Source organism: Cyprinus carpio, chromosome B12 (assembly GCF_018340385.1).
Source record: "Cyprinus carpio isolate SPL01 chromosome B12, ASM1834038v1, whole genome shotgun sequence".
NCBI classification, from domain to species: Eukaryota; Metazoa; Chordata; class Actinopteri; order Cypriniformes; family Cyprinidae; genus Cyprinus; species Cyprinus carpio.
In genome coordinates this window covers 12,774,046-12,801,639 of record NC_056608.1, presented here as the reverse complement: position 1 = coordinate 12,801,639, position 27,594 = coordinate 12,774,046, and the positions used below count along the sequence as shown (strand labels likewise).

Here is a 27,594-nt window from a genome sequence, read left to right as displayed (position 1 = left end):
ATGGTGACCCATACTCAGAATTCGTGGTCTGCATTTAACCCATCCAAAGTGCACACACACACCGTGAACACACACCCGGAGCAGTGGGCGGCCATTTATGCTGCAGCGCCCGGGGAGCAGTTGGGGGTTCGGTGCCTTGCTCAAGGGCACCTCAGTTGTGGTATTGCCAGCCCGAGACTTGAACCCACAACTTTAGGGTTAGGAGTCAAACTCTCTAACCATTAGGCCACGACTTCCCACTGCCGAGTGAAAGGAGAGTTTTATAATGACAGGACATGAATTTATACAACACTTTATTCATAAGGAAGAACCTCTCGTTTCACACGTCATTACGTTATTTCTGCATCATTGCACATGCGCAGTCCTTTCAGTTATGTGGTTCAATCCGATCGAGTGTTTACATGCACTCTCAATCGTATATAGAGGAATAAACCACCCCCTTCAGTCGGAATAAATTCCACCCCAACCCCCCCCCCCCAAAACATAGCCATTGCAAGCCCGGTTCTAAGGCTTTTCAGTCCGATTGAGCCATCAATCCGATTACAAACGGTTTATTTGGTTGCATGTAAACGTAGCCATTGCAAGCCCGGTTCCACGGGGGTGCAAAGCAGATTTTGCAAACCTCCAATGCGTCTTTGTGTTTGCGGTCAGGAAATCTTTAACGGTTTCTATTTCCAACGCAGTGTTGAGCAATGTAGTCAATAGGAGACACACCTGTTGATTTCATTAACACAATGGCCAATCAGAAGTGTTTACAGTAAGTTAATCAGAATATGCTTGTGTAGACACCAAGGTGTAGTAGACATGATGTAAATATTATTCAGTATTGTGCGAGGTAGTAGAGAGATTAATTGGTTATAACGTAACTTTCTGACATTGTGAATAAACTGAAATGAGCTTTTTAGTGATTATAAAGTGAATGCTCATTGCTTGCTTTTTTGACAAGAAGTAGGTCTATATAATCTATTTAGTTTTTCATGCTAAGATGACCAACAGCCACACACATGCTGTTTATTTTCATGAGTGTCATCCACATAAATGTGGGATTCACTCTACAAATTGCAATGACTGACATAGCAAAAACAAAAAAATAAGACAAAAGTGTAATGTAGAAATATTTCATGTATCCCCATTGATCCTCATTTATTTGATTCTGGAATCGGTTTGTCACATAGGCTACCTTCACACTGTCAGTGTAACAACAGGTGCGACTCTCAAACTGACCTGTGTGTACAGGAGCCGATTGAGTAATATCTACACGAACAGGTAAAAGAAGTCAGCTTTATTTCAGTCAATATTTGTAGTGTTCATTGTCTCAGCTTTACTCTGTCATTAAGTGGAGCTACTGTAGTGGAGACAACAGAGGTCCGTCTGCAAACCTACAGAATGATGTCAGTGCTGGAATGACAGAGTAGATGCAGACATGAGGATCAGATGATTGTGATCAGGTAAATTGAACCCTTTATTTAGCTGCGTGCCAATGTCACACAGTATTTTAATTTTTAAGCTATGCTTTATTTTAATATTCTGTTGTTAAAAGTGTCATTATCCGCATTATATATTAATATAAATGAGGCTACACATAGCATATACCAGCAGAGCAAGAGTCAGTCTTATATTTAAAAGCAAAATCATGAGACATGTTTTGTTCTTCAAATATATAATCTTAGTTCAGTCATACAGATATATACATTGTGTAATAAATAATATTTATAAAAACATAACATTTTCAGATTATAAAATAAAAAGGGAATTATGAACTTTTAAAGGCTTTGTACAAAACTTTGGATATAGCGGAAGGAGAAATGAGAAAGGGAGCATAAATGTGACTGGTGAGAGGGCTCCTCGGGGATCGGTGTTAATGTGAAACTAGCGTGGCGTAGTTAAACTTAATTAATGGGAAGCATATGGGACTGTCAGAACATGTCCTATGGAAACCTCCGCCAGTCTGTTGCAGCTTTGCGAAGCTGGTCTTTCTTCCATTTATCACACACTCGAACCCACAGCAGTCCTCCACTTGCAACAAACTCTCATGACAATTGGCAAATTGGTGGCTACTTAGTATAAATTTGTACGACCTTCGTACGTTTTCACGTGATCTGCTTACGCCCCACTGATGGTTAGATTTAGGGATGGACCTCATGCTTTCGTTTTTCTAAAAATCGTGCGTTTTCCTACGTATACAATCGTACGAATTCATACGAAAGCGCCACCTAGTTGTTTTTTCATGAAATTGGGTTGCCACTTCCCTCTTTAATTTACCCTCCTATTTCTCAACTATCCTCCTCCTGCGCGCTTGTTCTCCTTCCTCTACGCAAACTTCTCGACAGGGAAGTGTTGAAACTGAGCCTTCACAGTCATATACGAGGAGCTTTATCAAAAAGAATATGTTAAAAAATAATCACCGTAATCTCTAGAATTAATATACTCATTAGTAGTTTTGTAAGTGCAAATTTAACTGGTCGGGTGCACGTAAGCCCAGTGTGAGTCGTTGCATTCTGCAGTCATGCACTCATCCAAGAGAATTCCAGATGACTCTGCATGTACACGTTCTGCAAAAATCCTTTTTTAAAATCAGAAGGTACCCATAATGCCTTTTCCTGTTTGCTCCGCCCCTAGGCTAATATATCAATTGCATCCCTCCAAACTGCTGTATAAACAAATTACAGAGTTTTTATGTAGCAAACAGCAATATGTTCCATGATTTGAACATATACGATTATAGGGAATGGTACGGTAGGAGTGTACAATATGATTGGGAAATCGTGAGGAAAAACATGGGCATTACATTGGATTCAGTAGTATAACAGGGCATATTTCGAGACCCAGCGTTCAGTAGTTTCCTGTCGTGCTTTCCCCCCTCCTCTTGTTCTTTAATGCGCGCCTAGTGTCATTGGTTGTATTTTAACATATCCTGTTTCGGCCCTTGGGCAGCAGGACGAGAAGATCAGAGAGATGGTGTTACAGATAAAGAAGACTGAATGATAACAAGGCATTTTGTTCTTTTGTAATGCGTGCCATAAAAAAGAGTGAGAGGAATGGCAGTAGTAACCATGATGCTCACCATCAGCATCTTTTGGGGCATGTAGATCAAAAAGGGCACATTAGTAAAGGGTTCTACCACAGAAGTGCCGCTATCTTGTGTGTGTTCTCGGTCTCTCCCTTTCCTTCTCTCTCTTTCCATCCTTTAATGTCCACTAGTCCCTTTCTTCCTGCACTTATTTACACGTGTGCACATCGTAGACCCTCACACACTCCTGGCAGCTGACGTAGCAGCACCAGTGGAAGATGCAGTGGCATTTCTCTTTGCGCTTTTCTGTCCGTGTGTTATGGCCACGGCCACAGCATAACAAGTCGCAGCCCTCAATGCCGTGCGACGACACATTGCAGGCACGGTCCCGGGTGCCAAATGAGCCTGTCTCAGGGTTCGGCTCACAGAAGTTGGGCGATCCCTCGTAGTACACCAGGTCTCGTTCTGTGGGGTGCTTGAAGAAGGCGTATTTGGCCCGTAGTGTTTCCACCCAGCCTCTGGACTCGCGGTGTTTCTCAACCACCATCTCGGAGGCACTGTCATACTTGTCTTTCAGGTAATCCCCCAACAGTCTGAAGTCAGGCTGAGCCCACCAGCAGGTCTTTACTTCACAGCTGCCTGACAGTCCATGACACTTACAGCGCAAGTGCATGTTTTCCAGGATGGTCTGGAAAAGAAAAAAAACATTGGGAACTGGGATTAGTTTGCTGTTATCTATTTAAAATGATTGAGAAATAACATTAATAGAAATAGAAATACATTAGCCATTTAATAAATCAAATGATGTAAATATTTTAAACAAACTTTTATGAAATATTTGGCAACACTTTATTTTAAGGTGTCCTTGTTACGTTACATGTACTTACTATTATAATAACAATAAATTATGCATAACTACATGCAAGCTAATCAATACATGTATAATTACACTATAACCAAATATTAGTAAAGTTAACTATTAAATTAATAAATAAATGTTATTGCATTTTAAAATGTGAATTCAATTGCATTATTGAATTCACATTTTAAATTGCAGTTAAATAAAACAAAAAGTGAATGAATAATTTTTAAATAGCATTTTGACAAAATATTTGCCAGATGAATTCTTCCTTTTTTCTGCTGGATATTTTCACCAACAATCAAGTTTAAAACAGTTCACTTGTTGCAGCAACCAATTAACCTTTGACTCAATTTTAAGACACGCCCCCTTTTCCAAATATCACTCAAATAAGACATGAGATGGTCTGTCATTGGACAGTATGACAGAATGTGTCAATTATTAAATCAGGAAATGTATTATTGTTTTTCAGCTTTTTTCTTCACGCTTATATTTTAAATATGATTTCTTAATTATATATTATATTATATATTTTTTGCATTGTAAAATGTAAATAAAAACATTTTAATTACATTTTTAATTATTCAATTAATAATTATTCTTTTTTTTAATCATTCCTTTACATTTTGTTAACTGCCATTTCACTTAAAAGTAACTGGGAAATTTTACTGATTTGGGTTTTTTCAGTCCAGAGTGTGTTAGTGGAGCGGAGTTAAACGTTTGCAATTTGGAGGTTGTTGTGTTCTCTTCCGTAAGGATCGCAAAGGATTTATCTGTAACCATATTTAGTCTGAAGCGTTGCTTGTTTAAAAAATTATTTACATTAGTCATTTAGATGACGCTTTTATCCAAAGCGATTTACAAATAAGGAAAATAGAAGCGATCAGAACCAACAAAAGAGCAATAATACTGTATGTAAGTGCCATGACAAGTCTTGGTGAGTCTATAATTATATTATAGCATAAAACAGTATCACAATTGCAGTTGTGCTGAATATCATTGTAAATATCATCGCTCCGATCACCTACTATATTCAACTTCTGGCTTACATCTGTACAGCAATCTTTAACATATGTGATATTGCTTAAATTTTGCCTGTGTTGTCACCCTCCCCTTTCTAAAGCAGATTTTTAAATCAGGATCTACATAAGACCTGGACTGCATGTTCTTCTGCATGCTCTCAGGGTCAGGCCACAGGTGTTGTTCAGGTGCTGAGCGTACAGACAGGCCCTTGCATTTCTTGGCTAATTCTCTTCTGAAGTCCCGCTTAATGGAGTTTGCCACCGGCACTATATGTCTTTGTTTTGGTTTGTTTGCCTTAATTCACTCGCTATATTTAGCTGCAGAATTCCCCAGCTGCGGCGGAAGGCAGGTGTTTGCAGGTCCCTGGGGGTCTAGTTGGGGCCGCTGACATCATGTCCTGAACTCTTTGGGCCCTTGGCGGGTCCCTCAGGCTGCGTCGAAAACAATGGAGCATGCGAGGGTCCTGACAGGGCCGACTGTCTCAGTGCCTGCTCCTGTGGTCCCTCGCTGATCAAAGTGGCGTTCTGTTGCAGTGTGGTCTCGCCTGTTGCCCCTTAAGCACCTTTAGAGCAAAAGACTCCAATTCTGAGTCATGACAGCAGCAGTGACGGGCTAAACCCTGAACCCCAGTGTTATTCTTCCCTTCCTGCCTTCTGCAAACCACCGACTGTCACGGATTCAGTACAGATGCAAGTTATGAGAGGCATGAAAGGATAAGAGAGGTAATTACCCAGTAATTTCTCACGAAAATACCAGTTTTAAAGTTGAAAGCCTCTCGGAAAAGGGATGAGGAGATATTTGACAGATCTGTGGTACATTAACACCTTTGTGAACTGTAGGGTAAGACCCACCCAGGAGCGGCACAAGTACGGCTTTGTTCATTGTTTGCTTATCATGAACCTGTTGGCTTAAAAGTGAAGTGTGTAATTTCTGTGGTACTACCGGAATCACAATCTGTTTCAATGGCCCGACTGGGACAAGAACAACATTTGCTCAGCCAATCATGTGAGTTTGGGGCGGAACTACCTGTTTGTAGTTGTAGCAATGATAAAAGCAGCAATTATTTTGCCTAAAGTGATTTCACAAACATGGTGCGTTTTCTCAGCTTTTATCTTTTCACATTACATAAGTCTCCCTTCGGCAAAGAGTGGACACAGTATTAAGTTTCAAAACTGACAATGATATCCACAGGGAGGGATATAAGGATACTTAAATGAAGAAATACACAATAAGGCTTTAAGTATGTAGACACCAAAATGTCATACTTTGGAATTAATTGGGATCAAAAGTTGTTAAATAAGAGGGTGTCAAAAAATTTGGGCTCGGAAAGTTTTTTTTATTATTATTATTATTTTGAAAGAAGTCTCTTATATTCACGAAGGCTGCGTTTTGTTCAAAAACACAATATAATTTGTTCAGAAACAAAGCAAAATAGTAATATTGATGATATTTTCAAATTGGTAATCTATTTTAATCTATTTTAAAATGTAATTTATTCCTGAGATAGCCCAAAGCTGAATTTTCAGCATCGTTACTCATCTTCAGTGTCACATGATCCTTCAGAAATCATTTGCTGTTCAATAAAAAATTCTTATCAATGTTGAAAAAAAAATTCATGTAAGAAACCTTTTTTCAGTATTTTTTTGATTGATAAAAAGTTCAAAAGAACAGCATTTTTCTGAAAAATAAATCTTTTGTAACATTATAAATGTTGTTAATGCATTCTTGCTAAATAAAAGTATTAAAAAATACTTTAATACCCCATACTTTTTGAACTTTTGTTCATATAAAATGGCATAGAATACTTTCCATCAACATTATTTTTTAAATCAAGATTTTTTGAAATCTCTTACCATCCGTCCTGCTTCATTGTTGTGTCTGTTCATGGCACTCCGAGCATCTGGTCGGTTCTCACGAGCGTCTGCAAACTCTCGAGACACCAAAACCCCAAACTCTGCATCTTCACTGCAGCCACCCCACTTCCATCCCTCTCCCGGCGGGCCTTTATGATGGGAGTCACAGCCGCACATTGTGGAGGTCCCCTCCGCACATGAACGGGTCACTGCAAACGCCACTCCAGCTGATGCAATGGCATGAACAAACGCAGACTCTCTTGTGGCTAGAGAAAAGAAAGATTTTTTTTTATGACATTTGTGTAAACATTTCTTCATGTTATGGCTATTATAAGTTTTCCTTGCTCTGACAGACACATGTCCTGTTCCAAACCATAGAGAGTTGCTTAGTTATGTTGGCTTTTATAGGGACAGTTAACATTTCTTCTGTGGAACATGATATTTTGAGAAAAATGTTATTTATTTTTTGTAGTGTGTGCTGAAAAAAAAAAAAATCTTATTTTGTGTCCCTCTGAAGAAAGTACACTCTAAGAAAAGTAAGTAAAAATAGGGCCCAGTGTATAGTATTGTTAACATAAAGGAACTTTCTGTGTTGATTGTTGGTTTTGTGGTCATGTTTTCCTGTATTTTAAGTGACCCCTTGAATTGTGTTGCGTTTTAAATTTAAAAGAAATGTCTGTCAACTTAAAAGATAAAGTCCTGCCCGGGATTTACCAGTATGTTTTCTATTTTTCCACTGACTTTTTTTTTTTCAAAAAGTATTCTTGTAGCTTCGTAAAATTATGGTTGAACTCCTGATGTGATGTCACATAGATTATTTTACCGATCTCCTTGCTACGTTTCTGGATATTGATTGTGTTAATAAATTGCTGTCTATGGGAGGGTCAGAGAGCTCTCGGAATGCATCAAAAATATCTTAATTTGTGTTCCGAACATGAACGGTCTTACGGGTTTGGAACAACATGAGGGTGAGTAATTAATGACACAATTTTCATTTTTGGGTAAACTATTCCTTTAACAACTACGTTACCAACTGCTAATAAGCAGCAAATTAGGGGTTTATTGAGACAAAAGCCATAGTACATAGTTTGTTAATAGTGAGAATTGGACCTTAAAATATAGTGTGACCAAATAGATTATTTTAGTGCACTATATATTTATGCTTGTTGCAGTAGATGCTAATTGCAAACTCTTCAAAAAGTCGAGTCTCCAGTGCTGTACTCATGGCACATGGAATTGCTGCATATCTAGAACATCACGATAGTAAGAATGCTGCCTACTTAGGAAGTCTGTGTATTTAGACAGTGAGACAGTTCACTCTGAGTCTATCCTGAGGCTCTTGTAAAAGGTTTGAAGGAGATCCCTGCCTCTTTAACTGTGGCCCTCCTGAAAGTCTCTCATCTAGCTGTCCTGTGTCTTCAGGGCATGGCTCATTTTCTGGGATGAGCTCTGGAATATACTGATATACGAGGTGTTTGAGTGCTGCGCTGTAAACGTCTCTGACAGCACCGGGACGATTGTTGATCATGTCACTGAGGTTTCACTGACGCTGTGTCATCTCAAAGGTGTGCTGGTTTCTCTCTGGATAATGTTTCAGAAGCCCCCTGATTCTCCCACCCGTCCGAGCCCTGCGGCCACGTGTGTGAAAGCCAGCAATAAGTCTGCGTGTTTGGTTTCTGAAGGCATGTGCTGAGAGATGGAGTTACGCCCCCTTTGAATGCAACAGCTTATTATGTAACCAGACACCATCGTTTCACAATCGCAGCACACTTACTGTGGCTCACCAGTTCGCTTGGTCCCCACAGGAAAAATTGCAACCCAACCAACCCATACGACTTCATCACCCCAAACATTTAAGTGCTTCTGATGACAGTGGTTCTCAGGCCGAGTTGGTCAGGGATCAGTAAGGCCTATAATGGTGTAAGATTATCTAAAAGAGCGCCCACACACATGGAATATGCTGGTGTATTGTGGGTAATGTGAATTTGTGACCAAAACACAGCGCTTGTTCACAATGTTGTGTTTAGATGACGGTTGCCATGGTAACATGTTATCATTCTAGTACAATCATTTTGTAATTCTGTCCAGCACTCTTTAGTAAAAAAATTTATATACTAAAATGTATTTGGAATATGTTTATTTCATGCTAAGTATACTACAAATACATTACATATTTATGTACTTAATAAAAATACCCTGAAATTGTACTTTTAACTACTAAACAGTTATATGTAAAGTTTGTAAAATTTGATTATGCTAAAGTGTATCCTCAGTATAAGATTTCAGAGTCAACTACTGTATATGCTATTTTAGCCCTGAAATATGAACAAAATTAGCATTTACCAGATGTTCACATTTAAAAAGTACAGTTCTCTTCCAGGAAAGTAGTGATGACTCATTCTGCACTACACAGATTTCTGTCCAATCAGATGCCCTCTAGATTAAAATGACTGTGTCTCTCCCACCATCTACAACTGATTAACAAGTAGCAGTCAATAACTATGAATATCTCCCACCAAAACTTCCTGTTTTAACAGGAAACGCATGAACACTGGAGTGAAACTGTGTTTGACAAGCATTTCACAGGGTCTTTAAGACATTATGGACGTTTGTTGCCGTCTAGCTGTTTCTCATGAATTTGCAGACTCATCTCGCCCCTGGTATTCTTGTTTTATTCTTGCAGGAAGTTCATGTCCGCACACATAGACAAACAGTCCTTTTTAATAAAGGTTGTGTTTGGGCGCGCACCTCTCTGGGTTTGCGGCCAGAAGGAGGCCCAGTTAGTTCTGGCAGGCCCAGCTGGGTTCACCACAACAGAGAACTGTGAGCTCTGGGCCCCAGGAGCCCTGGCCAAGGGCCAAGAAGAGCGCAGCTCCCGCTACCTGCTGGGTCCATGAATCCGCCTTTGTCTCTGTGTTGTCACACCGTATTACCCACACAAAAGGGCCCAGCACCCCGCACCCCATAGCCCAGTTCAGCGCTGCCCAGAGCAGGGGCTGGCATTTCCAAAAGGAGCAACCCCCCCACCCCACCTCTTGTGTCACAAATACACAAAACACACATACATCTCATACCAGCCACTATGCCAAAATATTCCAAAGCCTTTTTAAAAAATCCAGTCAGGACGCATTGGGCCAATCTGAACGCAAGCGGAGAAACTTCTTCCTTATCTTCTCCTTGTACTGTCTCCTTCATCGTCTCCTCATCCCCCTCTCGAGTTCCCCCTGTCTTCCACCTCTCTTCCTTCGTGATGGGGAAGGATGGGAGATTCCCTTTCAGCCTGCTTTCATGACACAGTCAAAAGGGCGTGTGAATGGGGCGTCCGTGGGAGCCGGGCGGTAAGAGGCACACAGGGATGGCTCATACTGGCCTTCATGCACAGTAGGGGTCGAAGTGAACCCTCTAGCCCTTTTCTGTTGCTTGTAATCTCATTTGGCCTCCCTTCTCTTTCTCTCTCTCTCTCTCTCTCTGTCTCTCCCTCTCTCGCTGCCTGTTCCTGCCCAGGTCCTGCACTGTGGCTAACTGCTTTAGCATCTTAACTGTTCAGCATACATAGGTGCATCCTAGTTTGTGTACTACTTATACCTGAAAAACCTTCTAAAACTCATACACAAGATCCTAAAGTACATGTCTTTCCAAAGCTTTCCTTATGTAGTGGAGGGGCTGTCAAAAAACCTTCTAAAACTTATACACTAGATCATAGAGTACATGGAGTGCATTGAAAAAGTGCATTTGAGACACAACTTATGTGAATTCTGTGAGGGAGCGACCCATTAGGGTGCTTTCTGTCCTGACTGAGAACCAATGCGACTTTATTTAACAAGTGATTTGTTAAGGTGTCCTTCACCTCAGGCATTCACATCATATCAGAAAATTTATGGCAAATATTTAAATCAATATTTGCAACAAATTCTATTGAAAAAGGAAATTTGGGGTGAACTTGAGTTGAATTGCTTTTGGTGACATTTTCTATTGAAAAAGGAAGTTTGGGTGGGACATATCAAATTGGAATAGTTCATTTTTATACAGTTTTTAAGTTTTAATCATTTTTTTTGTCCTTTTTTTTCTTTTTATAAAAATGTTCATAAAGTGTATTGAAGTTTTAATCAGCGTAAATATTAATGTTCGCCATTGTATTTTGACTGAAGTGACAAATCAGTTTGGCTGATGAAAATACCCATTTAACTTAATAAAAGTTCTAAATCTGGTACTAAACATAAAAAAAAAAAATTAATAATTTAAGTATGTAAGATAAAAATATATATAAGATTTCATTTAAGAGAATTACAAACATTAAAAACTGTCCTTGTGAAAACCTTATCTGAAATATCATGACTTTTAGGTACTATTAATATAAACTAAACTATTGAATTTACATTTATTTTAATATATAAATCCACTTTAATTTAAATGTACATGTTTTGGAGACTATTTTAGGATGCTGACCTACATATAGCTTGTTGTTATAAAAAACAGTATGTTACACATTCTGCATGATTCCATGTGATTTTGTTTTATTATCTGTGCTGTTAGACGGTAAATTCTAATATTACATTAATGCTGTGGATATCGCTGATTCATCTCATGTGTAGGAACTGTTTGAGTAATTAATTATCACATTGAAGTGGTTCAGTTTAACCTTTTCTAAAAACATTATAAAGTCATTAGTATCTTGCAGTGATACTTTTCTCATCATATTTTTGTCAACAATATTTTTAAATGAAAGTAGTTCATCATACTGTCTTAATTTTTGTCAATAACTTCACTTACAAAATAAACCCTAAACAAAGCACTGATTTGCCTCAAGCCTGATGCCATTTTTTTTTAAATACACTAGCATATGTTTGACCTCAAATCAAAAACACAGACTAGAGAACATTGTTTTCTTTAACTGCAGTTTAAATAATTTACATTTGCTAGATTCGTGTGTGTTGTTAACTCATACCTTTATCAAGAACAGGTCCAAATATTGCTAGATTGTCCTTGATAGTGGTGCAGTTCCACCTGCGGCCTCGGAACTGATGCTGACACTCCTGGATTCCCAGTTTGACTCCCTCTGCTACACTGGGCATGATCTCGATGTAATTGCGGCAGAAGCGCAGCTGTTTTGGCACCAGACCAGGTATGGAGCCACACAGGATGGGTTGGGATCCTAGGGATGAGTACTGCTGCCCAAGGGCCAGGGACCTGAAACACAAGTGTGAAGATTAAAGCCAATCGTGGGCACACCTTAGAGCTACGTCTTCTGATGGAGGACGACTGTTCTGAGCGATTTTATTTAATGTGTATTTTTGTCATGATTATTATGGTTTGTATAGTTTACATGTTTACTTTAGTATTAGATGTAGATTAGATGTTAGAAAGTTGTGATCTAGTTGGTTATTATAGTTATTATATACTTCTCGTATATGACCACTTATATCCTCTGCAAGATTGCATGTGTTAGAATATTTATGTCTCTGCTGCTCCGGTTTTTAACCCAAATCTTTGTGTGTCATTAGATATTTAGCTGTTTGCAAGTGTATGTATGTGTGTGGCTGAACTGACAGCAGATTCCTCAGAGATTTACTTCTTTTCCAAACAGTGAATAGCTCAACAGTTTCATGAACACTTCATGGAAACAGGCCCAATCTATTAGTTATTCCAGAAACGATACTTTCACACTGGTAATTAATTTTTATTGCCTTCTTTCTCTGTCCAATGTAAGAATAAGGAGATTATTTTAAAGACGTCCTTGTTTTGACATACATACTTTTATACTGTAGGTGTAACCCTAACTCTCCTTTAGCTCTTATTGCTGTTTATTGAATTTTTTTAAAAACTGTGTGTGTGTGTTGTCTCTTCGATAACATATGCAGAACACACACGCTCTGTCTGGAGCTGTAATAAGTCAAATTGTCAGTGTTATAAATCCTGTGAATGTTTGGAAAAGATTCAGTTGTACAGCAGAGGAATCTATTAGCAGTTCTGTCCTCATTTTCTCACAGACGACGCTATAAAACATATCTGCATGAACCTCTGAACCCAGTGACATCTAATCTGTAAATGTCGCAATCTGTAAAAATCATTTAGAAAATCATAAAGCAAAAGTTTAGACTTGTAATTGTGATCAGATGAGCCAGTGTAAAAAAAGACATTGGAAAATGCCAGTAAGTGCAAACTTCTGACTACACATTCTATATTCTATATATAATGCGGCAAGCTGCTATGTTGCCTCACAACCATTTAAAACCTACAGTTTGGATAATAAACTATATTATTTTGCAGAAGAATTGTTTATTCTGAGTAAAGCAAACAATCTTTTATCATATTGCCTTTGCGGCCCTTTTTCAAAGCATTGGGCTCTATTTTAACGGTCTAAGCTCATGGTCTAAAGTGAATGGGCGCACATGAGAGTTTTTGTGCATAACATGCAATAAACCAATCAGAGTGACTGGTGACTTTGCTCACACAGTGTATATTATAGCCAATATTTTTTATTGATAAAAAAATTAAACATCCTACATTGTTACACTTGTGTTGTTCCCAATCAAAATGACCCGCCTTGCTCCATGCTTATGAATTTCTTGTCCCTCTATATCAGTGGTTCCCAATCCTGGTCCTGGAGAACCACCAACGCTGCACATTTTAGATGTCTCCCTATTCAAACACACCTGATTCAACTCATCAGCTCATTAGTGAAGATTCCAAGACCTGAAATGTGTGTGTCAGATAAGAGAGACACCAAAAGCGTGCAGTGTTGGGGGTTCTCCAGCCACAGGACTAAAAACCAAAACTCTATATCATTACCAGAAATTGGATGTAGTCTTGTTTTATTTCTAAACATGTACTCTTTCAATTAGCACAGGTTTTGTGTTTCAGTTTTTTAGTGAACATTGTCAAAATGATCCACAAATAATACTTTTATTTCACTCAATAATAAAAAAACAACAAGCAACTTTTAAAAGGAACACCAAATTATGTAAAGGATTTTCAACACAGCAAAAACAAAAATAAGAAAACAAATCACAACAAACAGCACAACAATAAATAAAAACAGATCAGATTCACCAGTAGATCAGGAAATAAATAAAAAAGAAGGATTAATAATTTTTTTAATTTTTAATTTTTTTATTTATTTAATTAAACGCATTCTTGGAAGATTTGTTTACAATAAGATTAATAAAATGTATTTAGAAAACAGATGGTGAATTTTCATTTCATTCTCATTAAAAGCATCCCTACACTGCCAAATATATATTTTTGTATTTTTTTCCCAGAACCTGTGAACTGAAGTAGCTGCCCTGAGTGTGCAAAGACAGTATTCCATGCTTTTCTGATGAGATATGCTGCCTCACAGGCAATGCTGGCATAGATGCTGTCTTGTGGGCCAGAGGTTTACCTGGTTCCCCCTTCGGGCCAGTGGAGGATCACACCTATTAGAGATCAGCCGCTTGTGATGACCTCAGGCCCCCCGCGGGGTGCAACCCTATCACAGCGCCAGTCTCTCTGACAGATGAGTGTACTACTGCACCCCTCACACACAAAAGCCCTAGCATTGAAGTCAGAAGAGAAAAATCCCCCTCAGAGGCTTCTCGGCTTCTCTTTTGCTCTCCTCCCTCGCTCCAGTCGCACACTCTCTCTGTTTGATGTTGTGTGAAACCGTGAACACAGACGTTATGTTAACTGGCTGCCAGGTATCAGAGGAGGTGTGAGAGGTGAGTCTTTGTATCAGAGGAGCCCAGAGTCTTACAGTATGTCAAGATCCTTTGATACATAATTTGGGTGCGTCACGGCACCATCAATTTTGTCAAGGAGTTGACGTCATAACACTGATGTCTGTGTCTGTGGGTGAAAGTGGCTGCATTCAAACAGCTGTACAGGTAAACATTACGTCTCTCTGTTATATAATATGTAATTCTATACTACATTCTGTGAAGGTAAATTATCGAATGTATCACTTAAAACAGAGTTTCTCAACTTTTGTCTCGAAGGCCCCCCGATGTACACACAACATTTGAAAGTCCCACAGAAACTCAGAAGTAAGAAAATCAAAAACAATTCAAGATTCCCATTCAGCATGTTTTTCAATAAAACCAAAGGCTATTGAGAGGGAAAAAGACCTGGGCCTTATTTATAAAACATATGAAAAATCAGATTTATTTGAAAATTAATAGAAAATCACAATCTGAATTAATATCTTTATATGCGTTAATGAGCAGATAATTATCTTTTGTGATAATTATATCACTGAAATTATTTCATGAATAATATATGATTTCATAAAAATCATATACATATTCATATACATACTGAACTTCTTGCATATAAAGGGATATATATGTGGCCATTCTATAGATGGAGTTGATAAGCTTGTTCATATTGCACTTGAAGTTAAGATGCATTGAATGGATGTTTTATAATTCATTTATAGGAACATTTTGAAAATTGTTGTACGTCCACATTTAGGATCATTTAGACCCAAGATTTGATTATTATTTTTTCTTAAATCTTATTTCTTGTGTGTGATTTTTAGAATTTTATTGAAGTGTTAATTAATTTTTAATATAATCAGATGTAATCCTGAAAGCTCCCTAGGAGTTTTGCTGATGCCCCCCATTTGGCCAATTTTGGCCTGGTTATGAACCACTACAAATACAATTCTGTTATTGTTTACTCACCCTAATGTCATTCCAGACAATTATGATTTTGGTTCATCTTTGGAACACAAAAGAAGATACTTTGAAGAACTGTTTTTATCCACACGATGAATGTCAAGTCAACAAGACCCCACTGACATTCATTATATAAACAGTATTTGTGTCCCACATAGGAAAGATCTGGAATGAGGGTGAATAAATGATGACAGAATTTTTTTTGGGTGCACTTTCACTTAAAGGAAGAGCAGTGAAACTGGTGCCTGTTTTTCTTTGCCTGTATTTATTACCGTAATTCCATCCAAGAAGCCATGGTTACAGTATGACATTTTTATAGTGTGTCATTCATTTACTCCACCATGTATTATTCTTATAAGTTTGGATTATTATTTTCGAAGTGTCTGACAGAAACCCCGGCCCCTTACATAGGAACTTACTGGAAGTGAAGCCTGTTTTTCTGCTGTGTTTGCTGAGTGAGTAAGTGGCATAATTACACATCTGCTTGCAGCATAACTGTCCATTAATCTCTCACCCATGTGGATGATTAGTGTGTTGGTGTGTGTGCATGTTGTGCTGAATTGTGCATCAGCCTTGCTCTGCACTCGACAGTGTCTATGTATGAGGTAGAGGCTCCTAATTAGATATGGATGTGTTTGATGAATTTAATTACTTAACCGCATGCTTTGATACACACCCGAGCGTGCTTTCATCGCATGCTTCACGTCCTTAGTGATCTGTGTTTTGTTTGGTGATCTGCACCATTGACTCTGAAGTGGATGAGAAGAGGAATGCTTCAGTGTGGGGGGATTGCAAACACATAAATACGCACCAAAACCGTTTCGAGGAAAGAAGGGTGCGGCGACACGAACGAGTGGGGAATACAAACACTGGGTTGATGTGAGTTGCTAATTTGTCTGCTGGAATCTGCTACCGCGAGGAGACACAGTGAAGCTTTAGGGTCTAGCAGGTGCTTGTCTGAGCAGGTTTAGGGCCACCTCTAGCCTTCAGGTGTTATCGCTCGCTTTCCGTGTTGCTGGGTGGGTGGTGACTGCAGTGCAAGATGAAAATAATGATGCAAGCATTAATGAGCCATTGCAAACCACAGCTACAAGGATTATGAAGTGAGGGAATTCCTCTCTACACAAAACAGAGAAATGTTATTTTGCCATTGGCTAAAGATTAAAGGGACACCCACCCAAACATTAAGTCTCTTGAAAAGCATTTTTTTATATAATGAAAGTAAATGAGGACTGGGGTTGTCAAGCTGTCCGAAAAAGCATAAAATAGTTTTCAAATGTAGGCTTTTATTCACATATTAACACATTCTATAAAAAGTCTGTACTGTACTTTTCTGAATTCAGTTTCACAAGTGTTCCATTTTAGCACAATCAAATATACTTTAGTGTATCTTTAATTGGACATCAGCACTACTTCCACTTCCATGAAAGTGCATTAAGTACAAAATTAGTTGATCCAATTTAGCAGACTTTAAGTATACCAGATTAGTATTCTAAAAGTACAATTGCAGGGTATTTTTATTAAGCACTTAAATGTGTAAATGTATTTGTATTATACTAAATATATTTCAAAAACATTTATTATATTTATTTTTCACTAAAGCGCCAAAAAGCACAATAAGTTTCATATATACTCTTTGCTGTATCCAAAGTATTTAGAAGCCCTACAAGAGTTTTGTGAAAAATAAATTTCAATTTAAATCAGCATTCACTGAAAATCTTTCATCCTAGCTTTTCTTGGCGCATTCATACCTAATTCATAAATGAACCTTTCTTTTTGGTTGAATGTTTTTAATTATTCGGTCGATCCAGTTCACAAAGCTGGTCTAAATGAATCGTTCATGAATCTGACTGATTTAATTCTTGAGAACTCACTGACTAAGTAATGTGGTGACAGACTTGCGTAAAAGTCTTCTGAAGATTTATATAGCACATGAATCATATAAGCAAGTTTTTAAATGATTTTTATACTTGCTGTTGTGTTCACATGGAATTCATTTTTTCCAGAATTTCTCATTTTCTGTTTCACAGAAGAAAGACGTACAGAAAACAGTTAAATTTAACGTTTAAAATTACATTGGTGAGTTTTCATTTTTGCATGAACTATCCCTTTAAGCTACCTTTTTTGCTCACCCTCCAAATAAAACAACCCTAGACAAAGCATATTTAAATGTCATTCTCCAACTGTTTCAGCTCTCTTCTTGCGTTCTCCAAAAAAGTGGGAGATGAGGCACCTGTCTATGACCACACTGCTGAGTGTTCTGTTTTTGTCCAGAGGCAGAAGAAATAAGAAACTCTTTGAACTTGTGAGTTTGTGACATCCGACCCCTGGAGCTCTTGAGGTTGATGCCTTGTTAAAGCTCTGTTTGAGTTCATTACAAGGCCACGGCTTTGGCCTGCTACACCAAGCCCCAGACAGGTCAGGGAACATTCACCACACATTCCTGGCCAGCTTCTGCTTTGTTTGAGAGCTGCTTGGAGATACACAGAGGTGTGTTTTAAACCAGTGATCTTAACATTTAGGCCACTCGTTCAAATATAAAGCTTTATCAAGTACTCTCATGTCTGATCACACCTTAACGCACTCCCATAACGCATCTATGCAAGCGCTGCATCACTACATTGACTTCTCAACAAAGAGATTAAAGTCACAGCTTATTCAAATCCCAAATGTTGGTCAAGATTGACAGAATGCTTAAAGATCTCAGTATTGTTTGGTATGGATCTCTGCCCTCCACTTAACTCATACTCAACATTTTAAGACAGGAAGTAGGAGATGTGAGATTTTTGGAAAATACACACCTTTTTGTGTCAAAAATGTATGGAAAGCATGTGTGCCTTAGGCTACATGAACGAAGAGAGGTTCAGAGAGAGAAAAAGGATTAGAGAGAGAATCACCTTGTCATAATTAATTCCTCTATTGAATGATGGAACATTTGTGTAATTTAACAAACGCCTTTAATTTAAATGTCAGTGAAATGGTCTACACTTGATTAATTTACAATTTCCCACTGGGCAGTACAGTGGGCCATACAGTATATTCTCCATTTTAGAGTCCTGTGGTACATTATAGTATTTATGGAAAGTATCACTTGAATTTTCAGAATCATATTTGGAATTTTATCAAATATTCCAAGTTGTATCCATTTCAGTTTAATTATATGCTGCTTTAATTTTTGGTCAGATGCCTTATTATGACTAGAGCTCATTTTCCACTAACTTAAAAAACCTTAAAAAGGAAAGAGCGAAAGGGTTGGTAGCCCGAGGATGGGGCTTTTCCTCAGTCGTTCTGTCAGAACAGGAACACAAGCTCCGTCGACAGTTCAGGTTTTTCCCGCCACACTTGTGACTGGCATTTCAACTGCTCTGGGCTTATCAGATAAAAAAGAAAATCTCAGAATCCTTGAAAAATGTTGTTTTCTTTCTCTTGGTTCCTTTTCTTTTCCTAATCACACTCCATGTACCCTTGCTGTAGCGAGTGAAGTTACCCTAGAGTCTTCGTATTATAATCAACAACGCACTTCTGCAAACGTGTCATTGATTAATGCGTTGTGGGTGTCTGTTTTCTGTGAATTTTTCATGGGAGGTGCCCACCCACTGCACTGTTCTCTAAAATAATTGTAGTTCCAAACTATGTTATTTATTTCAGTGGGAAAAATGGTTTTTAGCACATTTTGTTGGCAGAAACAAATACAAGATGCAAATGCTAGCTAGCTTACTGAAGACGCATACTGAGAGGACAACAGGTAGTAGTTGCAAGCATGGGAAGGTCATTCGAGACAGTAGAGCAATATAGACAAGCAGTCTCAGTACTGACATTTACAGTAAGTTTAGTTCCTCTTTGGGTAAGATTTCGTAAATATGTTTTTCATTAATGTCATTGAAGCTTATATTGTTTGTCGTATTGTTACTCAGAGGATATTATGTTTAGAGCTTGGTTTGGCAGAGTTTAATGAATATTTTTAACTCGCGCTGTGGTTAGGACAAAACTTCAGATTTTTATGAAAAAGATGATCTTTTAGTATTACATAGCTTTATTAGTTAAGCCTTCATTATTTAGGACTGTTGATCATAAACAGCCAAAAACAGTTGTAAGAGGAATAATTTGGGAAAACTGCTTGCATTATTATTTTTGTGTGTAATAAAATATATCACATTCCAAATCACCCTGAAAATCCATCTTCAGCCGCTGTTATGAAATATAATAACTAGTTTCTATCTGTTCCAAGCTGGTCATCCAGCTAGACTTCCTGAAGCCAGTTGCATCAGCTAGAAGCTGGTTAATTGCAAGTCTAAACCAGATACCACATGCCAAAATGCAACTACCAGCTTAAAAGCTTGATTTTCCAGCAGTGGAATGTGTGCGTGTGTTTTTTCGACAATATTTGTGCAAGGCTCCAAATGATGTAAGGACAGTAAGATAACTTCTAAACCTCAATCCTGAAAGTGCTGGCCTGTTGCTGTAGTACGGAAACTACTGTGACGTTACGGCTCTGTGGCTCTGCCTGTCACTGCTCAACTAGCAGAGCTGTCAGAGAGCTTTGAATCCACCGGCAGTCCCTGCGTAAGCAACCTGACACTTTTGATTAAAGTTGTGATGTATTACACAACTCCCTAAATCCCTACTGAAAGGACTAAGATGGACTTAGAAGTTTGGTTTTCACCAGAGCCATGATGGTTTTTCCAATTCCATTCGGAAGCCCGACCAAACATTAGTCAAAATGTGGTAATTACAGTCTAATGTACTTTAATTGTTTTTTCAATGTTTAAAAATGTAATTAATAATTTATTAATAAAACTTTAAAGATTTATAAGACTGTACAAATCATTCTTTTAAATTGGATCTTTTGAGTGAATCTGTTGATCCAATTCACAAGACTGGCCTGAATGATTCAGTCTTCAGAAATTCTCTGTTCTGTTTCATGGAAGAAGAAAAGTCATTTGGATTGATGTGAGGGTGAATAAATGATAACAGAATGTTCATTTTTAGGTGAACTATCGCTTTGAAGAAACCTCTCACAGACACACACCAGCCTCATCCACTGTCACTATTCAAAGTGTGTGTATTATGTGTATGTGTGTGTGTGTGTGTGTGTGTGTGTGTGACAGGGTGACTTCAGAGATAACCTCAGGTTGTCTGGAAGATCCAAAGAGCACAGGTGTATTCATCATCGGATCTTGACTGAGGGTAACTGTGCATTCTTCTTCACAATCCAGTTTATTTAATAAAGCAACCTTTGTGTATATTTGTCAGTCAGAGCAACTGTTAAACCTTCCTCTGTGTCCTAACAAGCAAATAATCAGTCTAAACTGAATGCAAAACTGCAACGTGGCAAAATCTCAGGCAATCAAAAGTTAGTGCATAATATACACTTCAGAATTTTGGGCCAGTGACATTTCACGGTGGGTACAAAGTTGTTTACATGTTGTTTACAAAGTTGTTACTTTTTTTACTTTAACATTGTACATTTTATTCAATGTGTTACTTGCCATTTCTTTGTAATTATTTATGAAATTTACTTGCAATTTCAGTCCCACTTTATATTAAGTGGCCTTTACTACTATGTCCTTGCATCAAAAAATACTTATTGTGTTCATATTGTATTACAAAACACTTCTGCTGCTATTGAGGTGGGATACGGGTAAGGTTAGGGACAGGTTTGGTGGTATGGATAGGTTTAAAATGTAAGGGATGGGTCAACATTGTAATTATAAATGTAATTACAGAAACTAATTACAGATGTAATTACAAGCAGGTATTTTTAAAATAAAGTACAATGTAAAAACGTATTTACACAATAAGTGCATTGAAGTAAATGATTAATGTAAATGTGAGTACATAGTAATTAAGACCACTTAATATAAAGTGGGACCACAAATTCAAAGTGTAAATGTTTTTTTTTTTTTTTTTTCAGTGTACCTTAATCATCCCACACAATTGCTGTGCAACAATGCAATTGATTGGTTTGCTGATATTGAATCAATACATTTGAAAACTAATACTCTTCTGACCAGGCTATCTGTTTCACCCTCCTTTTCCTAAGTGGCCCCCATTATCCCTGAACATCCTTGATCTTTTCACACTGAATTGCAGCTGGTGGATTTTCTTGCGGTATCATTAAAGCAGTGACACTGGCTGACATCAGGGGGGTTTGGTATGAACGGTGTATAATGACATTCCTCTCTCGCAGAGATGAGTCAAGTCCCATTGAAGCCAGCAGGGGACCAGAGCAGGTCAGAATGCTCACTGGCCTCCCGATGCGGTCTCCTTCATGCCTATTCCCACAAAAAAAGAGTTTTCCGAATTTTAATTAATTCAGAATTAGAGTTTTATGTTAAGTGCTTGTGTATGTTTCCGTCTGAAAGGGCTCTTTTCTTTTGAGAACATAAGAATAAAAGCATATACATCCTTAATGCAAGCAATTGTTACGATAACAAAAAGAACAGCTTAAAATCCATAATATATGTTAAAAATATAAATTTAACCATCAGTTTAAAAACCGTGTTTTTTGAAAAACTAAACTACTTTAAAAAGGTGGACTACACACAGAATGCCAAATTTGATTGAGTTCTAAAAGTAATTTCAGTAAAACCAATTAACATCTCTAATATTTAATAGTGTATACAGTTTTGATCAGTTCATTTCCACTTTTTTGATGGGTACTTCAGATAATAAGAGCTACTGAAAAGTGTTTTCAGGTCAAGCCGAGACTTGAACATCTGAGGCCAGGCCTCTTCTGAGCTGTTGTGTTGTAACTGAGCTGAAGTTATGATAGATAACAGATAAACGGTGGTGGAAACAGCCAACTGGATCCAAACGGATGGTGGCTTTGCGGTGCTGTTGTGGGAAAAAGCCACAGATACCCTGTTCCTCTCTGTCTGGTATTCGAAGTGACTGCTGATTGTGTCTCAGCTTGCTCGTCATCTGTAATGCATGTGAAATTGAACAAAGCTAGACAGGCTGATTGCTTTCAAGAGCTCTCGCTGCTTAAGACTGAGCTTAATTAGTTCATCTTGAGAGGATAAAGTCAGATTTTAGCGGCCTGGTAAGCTGTTGAAACAGATTAGGGAAGAAATCGGCCTGATTATTGCAACTCTGTTCATCGTAGATTTAAAGTCCATTCAGATTTGAAGGGATTAAAGGGAGAGGATCTACCAGGATGAATTAAATTCTCACTATAGGACATGAATACATTTGATTTACTTATTTAAAACACACAATTATTACTGTTTATATTATATGTGACCCTGGAGCACAAAACAAAACAGTCATAAGGGACAATTTTTCGATTTTGAGATTTATACATCAACTGAACGTGGAATAAATAAGCTTTCCATTGATGTATGGTTTGTTAGGACAATATTTGCCCGAGATATAACTATTTGAAAATCTGGAATCTGAGGGTGCAAAAAAATCAAAATACTGAGTCTTTAAAGTTGTCCAAATGAATGAAGTTCTTAGCAATGCAAATTACTAATCAAAAATGAAGTTTCAATATATTTACGATAGGAAATTAGCAAAATATCTTCATGGAACATGATCTTTACTTAATATCCTAATGATTTTTGGCATAAAAGAAGAATCAATAATTTTGACCCATACAATATATTTTTGGCTATTGCTACAAATATTCACATATTGTTTCTGTTTTTTAATATAGCCTTTTTAAATGTATTTTTAAGGTTGATTCAGTCACATTATTATACAAATAGTTCTATTATTGATTATTATTTATATTATGTTATTATCTTTTGACTAAAACTAATTTGTTAGGAATAACTACTAAACAAATGTGTCATGTAAAATCATGAATTTGAGATCAAAAGACAGATTTTGTATGTAGACACAAAAGCACACTTGGTTTTATCACATTTTGTTACATAGCACCACTAGTTTTGAAAGTTAATGTTTATTTAAATCCTTCACTAGAGATATTTCACCTGCTACATTAAAATGATTTTCTATTCATCTATTTCTGTTTTTTTTTTTTTTTAGGACTGCATGTTCACCGATGCCATTCAGACTCCTTCAGATAGAAGACAAGAAATGATGACGCATCTACCTATTTACCTGCAGCCATGTACGTTTTCATATCACTTTCTTTCTCACGCTCTCGTTTTCTCTCCTCTTCACTTTATCCATTTATCCAAATCAAAGAAGTTATGCATTGTCAGTGGGTAAATATTACACCGTTGTCAGAGAAAACAGCTGCGGGTCAATGACTTGAGACTGCTTTGCTCTTTGTCAGTTTCTTCTGGTGGCACTAAATGTGAACATATGAGTAAAGCCACGCAAATAATAATGCTCCAGCCCCGTGGCCTTTGTGTGTGTAAGTCTATGAGTGCGACTGCATGTTTGGCAACTCTCGCTGCATAAGAGAAACCAGAAGATGCTGGTGGTTTGGAACGAGAGTGCAGCGGGGACCACATGCTAACTGGGACTACTAAAGCACATTAGTTCTGACAAGTATTGTATCATGAGCCAGGGGGGCTTTTGTCGTACGCCTACACAAATATTTTTGCAGAAAGTCTCATGTTACAAGAGAACCCTGTGAGGTCAGTGGCATTTTGAGGATGGGGTAATTAGTGGAACTATGACATATCAGCACCATTCAGAGATAAATATGATCTCTACTGTAGCAAAATCGAATGAACATAAGTGCTTTAACAGTACTAGCCTAATGTCAGATCGGAATAACAGAATTCGAACAAATGAGAAAAAATTAATTAAAAATGTTAAATAAATATTAAATTATATTTTTTGAACTTTAATATATTTTAGTAATATTGCAGGATTAAAATTAATTAATTTGTTCATGTATTTAAATAACTAAACTCAACCTATTTATAAAATAATTTTATATATATTAAGTATATGAAATGTTTTGCATTTAGTTTCAGTTTTTAATGTCTTGATGTTATGTTTTGATTTCAAATGAATAAACTAAAAAAGTACCATTATTAAAGCATGTGCGATATGTGTATGTGGACCATTTCAATATTCTTTGCATAAATTATGCTGCAAAATTTGGACAATCACTTTGAACATATTAAAGTAGCAAATCAAAATTTTTAAAATCGCAAATATGTTTATAATACACAAGAAAAATAAATGTTGAAAGCAGCCTCAGGTTTATGGTGTAATTATACTCAGGGTTAAACCCCAATGAATTTATTGAGACCCAAGCCAAGGGACATCCACACTAATGCCCCAATTAACACTCCTAACACGGCTGGAGTGCTGAGGCTATTAGCAAAGACAACAATATACCCCATCCACAGCAGCCTGCTGGCTGACACCTTAACCTAACCTTATCTCTGACAAACATGCTGCATCCATTTCACAACACTCCGAGTTTCAAAAACAGCCTCATTCGAACATTCAAAATAAATGTACCCGGGCGAAACGCGGCAGCGAGGAAAAAGACAGGCTAGCCTTTTCCGTCCCTCCAGTGGCTGAGGTTAAGATTCTTTGGACTGAGCTGAGAAGCTTTTTTCCACGCAGTCAACTGAAAGTGTTCTGTATTTACTGCCCTCTGAAAAATGATCATTGACCACCATTCTCCCCCAGTGCTACTGGAGAAAGTGATGCAGAAAGTGGGGATCGTTGCTACTCACCACCAGATGGGATAGCCTCCAAGCACCCGAGAGCTGGACAACCACATGCACATGAGATATCCAACCAGGTACAAATCCATGAGGTATGTCTTGTGTGGATGGAAATTGCTATTGATCAGTACATAGGATTCCTAGAGAGGGGCTGAAAATTAAGTCCCAGCTGGCAAGTCTTAAGGTGGAAAAAGATGGATGCTTGAGAGAATAATTAGCAATTTTGGGGTTTAAAATGAAAGCACAAAAATAAAATAAATAATAATAATTCTCCAGGGTTTGCTGCTTCTTTGAGTTGGGTGAGGAAAGTGTGTGTGTCCAAGTAGTTAGGAGAGTAAGTGTCTCTTTCACACACTCGCACACACGCTCCTACTCGTCCTCTGATTCCCTCCCTCTCACTGAGGTTCTTCCCTAAGGTACATATCTTTTTCTCTCCCCACTTTTTTTCCCCTTAGGATCATCAGGGCCAATATTAGAGAGAGAGTGAGAGAGAGAGGGGAAAAAACGACAAGCGAGGTTTGGAGATGTCAGCTGGCAAGCCAATCACAGAGCATGGCCTTAGGTTACGCAAAAAAAAAAAAATTATTATTCCTGCCCATCTGTCAATCATGCACCACCCCCTGGTAATGTAGCAAAGAAAGAAAGAGACAGAGGGAGAGAAAGAGAGAGAGAGAGAGAGGAGGCTGGGAGGGAATAAGAATGAAAGGGTGTCAGCACTGAGTTTCGGAGAGGTAGATTTGTCTTATTAAGATCTATATTGTCTGTATTAACATCAAGGAAACCCAGCTGAGTCAGAGTTGGGCCTGCTGACGGCATCGGGGAATGGCGTCACTACATTTAAGTACGCCGTGCCCCGAACTAATTGTTCCGGATGCATGTGCGTGCACATGCATTCACACGTTGCGAAGAATTTTGTCTTGGAGAATTTTGATGGCCGCGTCCTCCCCTTGTGATGATGGGACACAAAGGAAACACAATAAAAAGCCGTAAAAGGTGGTGTGGCATGCAGTGTTCTGTGCCCCAGTGGCCCAAAGGCAGTACATTTTACATAAACACTATTGTCATTCGGATTGGATGAGGGCAGACGGCACTGAGAAAGAGACAGCACTAAAAGTTGACAATGCATTCTAATATAGACTCAGACTGATCTAAAACGCCGGGACAGAGGCGAACTGACAGTGGTTTCAGTTAAAAATACTGGAAATACCAAAACTGCATTCAAATGAGTTTTATATCAGTAAGCATGTGGGGTTTTCCACACAAATAAGTCTAGAAATTAACAGAATAAATCATCGTCAGACAACAAAATTTGAATTGAAGAGTTTCAATGCAAATATAACAAAGAATGAAAAAAATTCAGCGCAATTAATATGGCTGGGATTTTTAATTGTGAATGTTGACTTGAAAATAGTTTCTTTGGAAGTGTTGAAAATAAGTTTTTTGAAAGTATATATGACTAGATAGATAGATGAAATGTCACCTATAAATGTGGATTTTGTATGTATTAACTTTTAGTGGAAGAACACTTCATTTCCTATGTTGAATTTCTTTGAATTGCAATTCAGCAAATTCCTTTTCCTGTCATTCCAATTCAAATTCCAATTCAGTTTCCTGTTGGTTGTGGCCAATTTACTTCAAATTCCAGTTCGTAATAAAAAAAAAAACAACAAAAAAACAACAACTTAGTTTTCACATAAGTGCCCACCTCTTTTCCAGGATTGTTTCATTTGTGTTATTGTCCAGTATTCTCTTGCTTGGCTGTGGTTGGATAAGATATCCCTCCAATCCAGTGATCAAGGACTGAAGCCTGTGTTTCTGTTTATCTGCTAGAGTACCTATCTGTCTCACTCACAGCTGGGACATGGTCTATGCTCAGCCACCGCAGGAGCTGAAGGGGGACACTGACAACTCTGACCACGGTGTGGAGGTCATATTTCCTTTGCCTTTATTCTCCCACATCAAAAGAGTCGGAGCTGCGCTGCGAGGTCATTCTGACATCTTAAATGTTCATGCAATTCAGTGTTCCTTACAGGATGCTACACTCCTGATCTGATTGGATATGAACCTGTTAGTTAGATTGCAGGTTTCATCGATGTTTAGCATACACTGTGTTCCCGACATCTAGAATAAAGATCTGCTTTCCATTAACTTCATTGTGCCTAGATCAGCGGTTTGATTCTGCATTCTTAAAGAGTGACAGACGCGGATCTGCTCGCCAGGATTGGCTGGGAAAACCTGATCGGAGCGTAATTTATGAGTGGAGGCGAGGAACGGTCTGCGGTCGGCATCTCAACAACACTGAAACCACATTTCCCAGGTCAAGGCTGTAAGGCCGTGACACAACAGACCGGCTGGAAATGAGCTTACGATTAGAATCTCAAGGACTCAAACCCCAGCGTGCACCGCAATGGTGTGAAGCCAACACAAAAGCCAGAGATGCTTGACATAGCTACAGCACAAACAAGACCATTCCCTCCTAACATAGCCATTGTGCTTTGGAGGAAGTCTTGATTCTCGTATCAATCGCATTTAATGAATTTACTGAAGTGGGCCCTAGAGCATGGAAATGAAGTGCACTAGCTGATCA

The 27,594-nt window shown here is 38.1% G+C and overlaps 1 protein-coding gene across 1 annotated transcript; it reads right to left on the bottom strand.

Annotated features, from left to right (window-relative positions):
* Positions 1 to 1,125: 1,125 nt before the first annotated feature.
* LOC109099470 (proto-oncogene Wnt-3) lies at positions 1,126 to 26,189 on the bottom strand. The gene is made up of 4 exons (XM_042735418.1): positions 25,017 to 26,189; positions 11,691 to 11,932; positions 6,746 to 7,011; positions 1,126 to 3,698 (listed from the first exon to the last, which is right to left on the bottom strand). The coding sequence occupies exons 1-4, from the start codon at positions 25,094 to 25,096 to the stop codon at positions 3,219 to 3,221; spliced, it is 1,068 nt and encodes a 355-aa protein (XP_042591352.1). The 5' UTR covers positions 25,097 to 26,189; the 3' UTR covers positions 1,126 to 3,218.
* Between the last annotated feature and the right edge of the window lie 1,405 nt (positions 26,190 to 27,594).

What these genes read in the sequence shown, in the direction of transcription:
- LOC109099470 (XM_042735418.1), bottom strand. Translation starts at nt 25,096, where the DNA reads ATGGATTTGTACCTGGTTGGATATCTCATGTGCATGTGGTTGTCCAGC. An exon ending in GGAGGCTATCCCATCTGGTG is followed by an intron (nt 11,933 to 25,016) that starts GTGAGTAGCAAC and finishes CTTGTGTTTCAG; the next exon opens with GTCCCTGGCCCTTGGGCAGC. An exon ending in TGGACCTGTTCTTGATAAAG is followed by an intron (nt 7,012 to 11,690) that starts GTATGAGTTAAC and finishes TCTTTTCTCTAG; the next exon opens with CCACAAGAGAGTCTGCGTTT.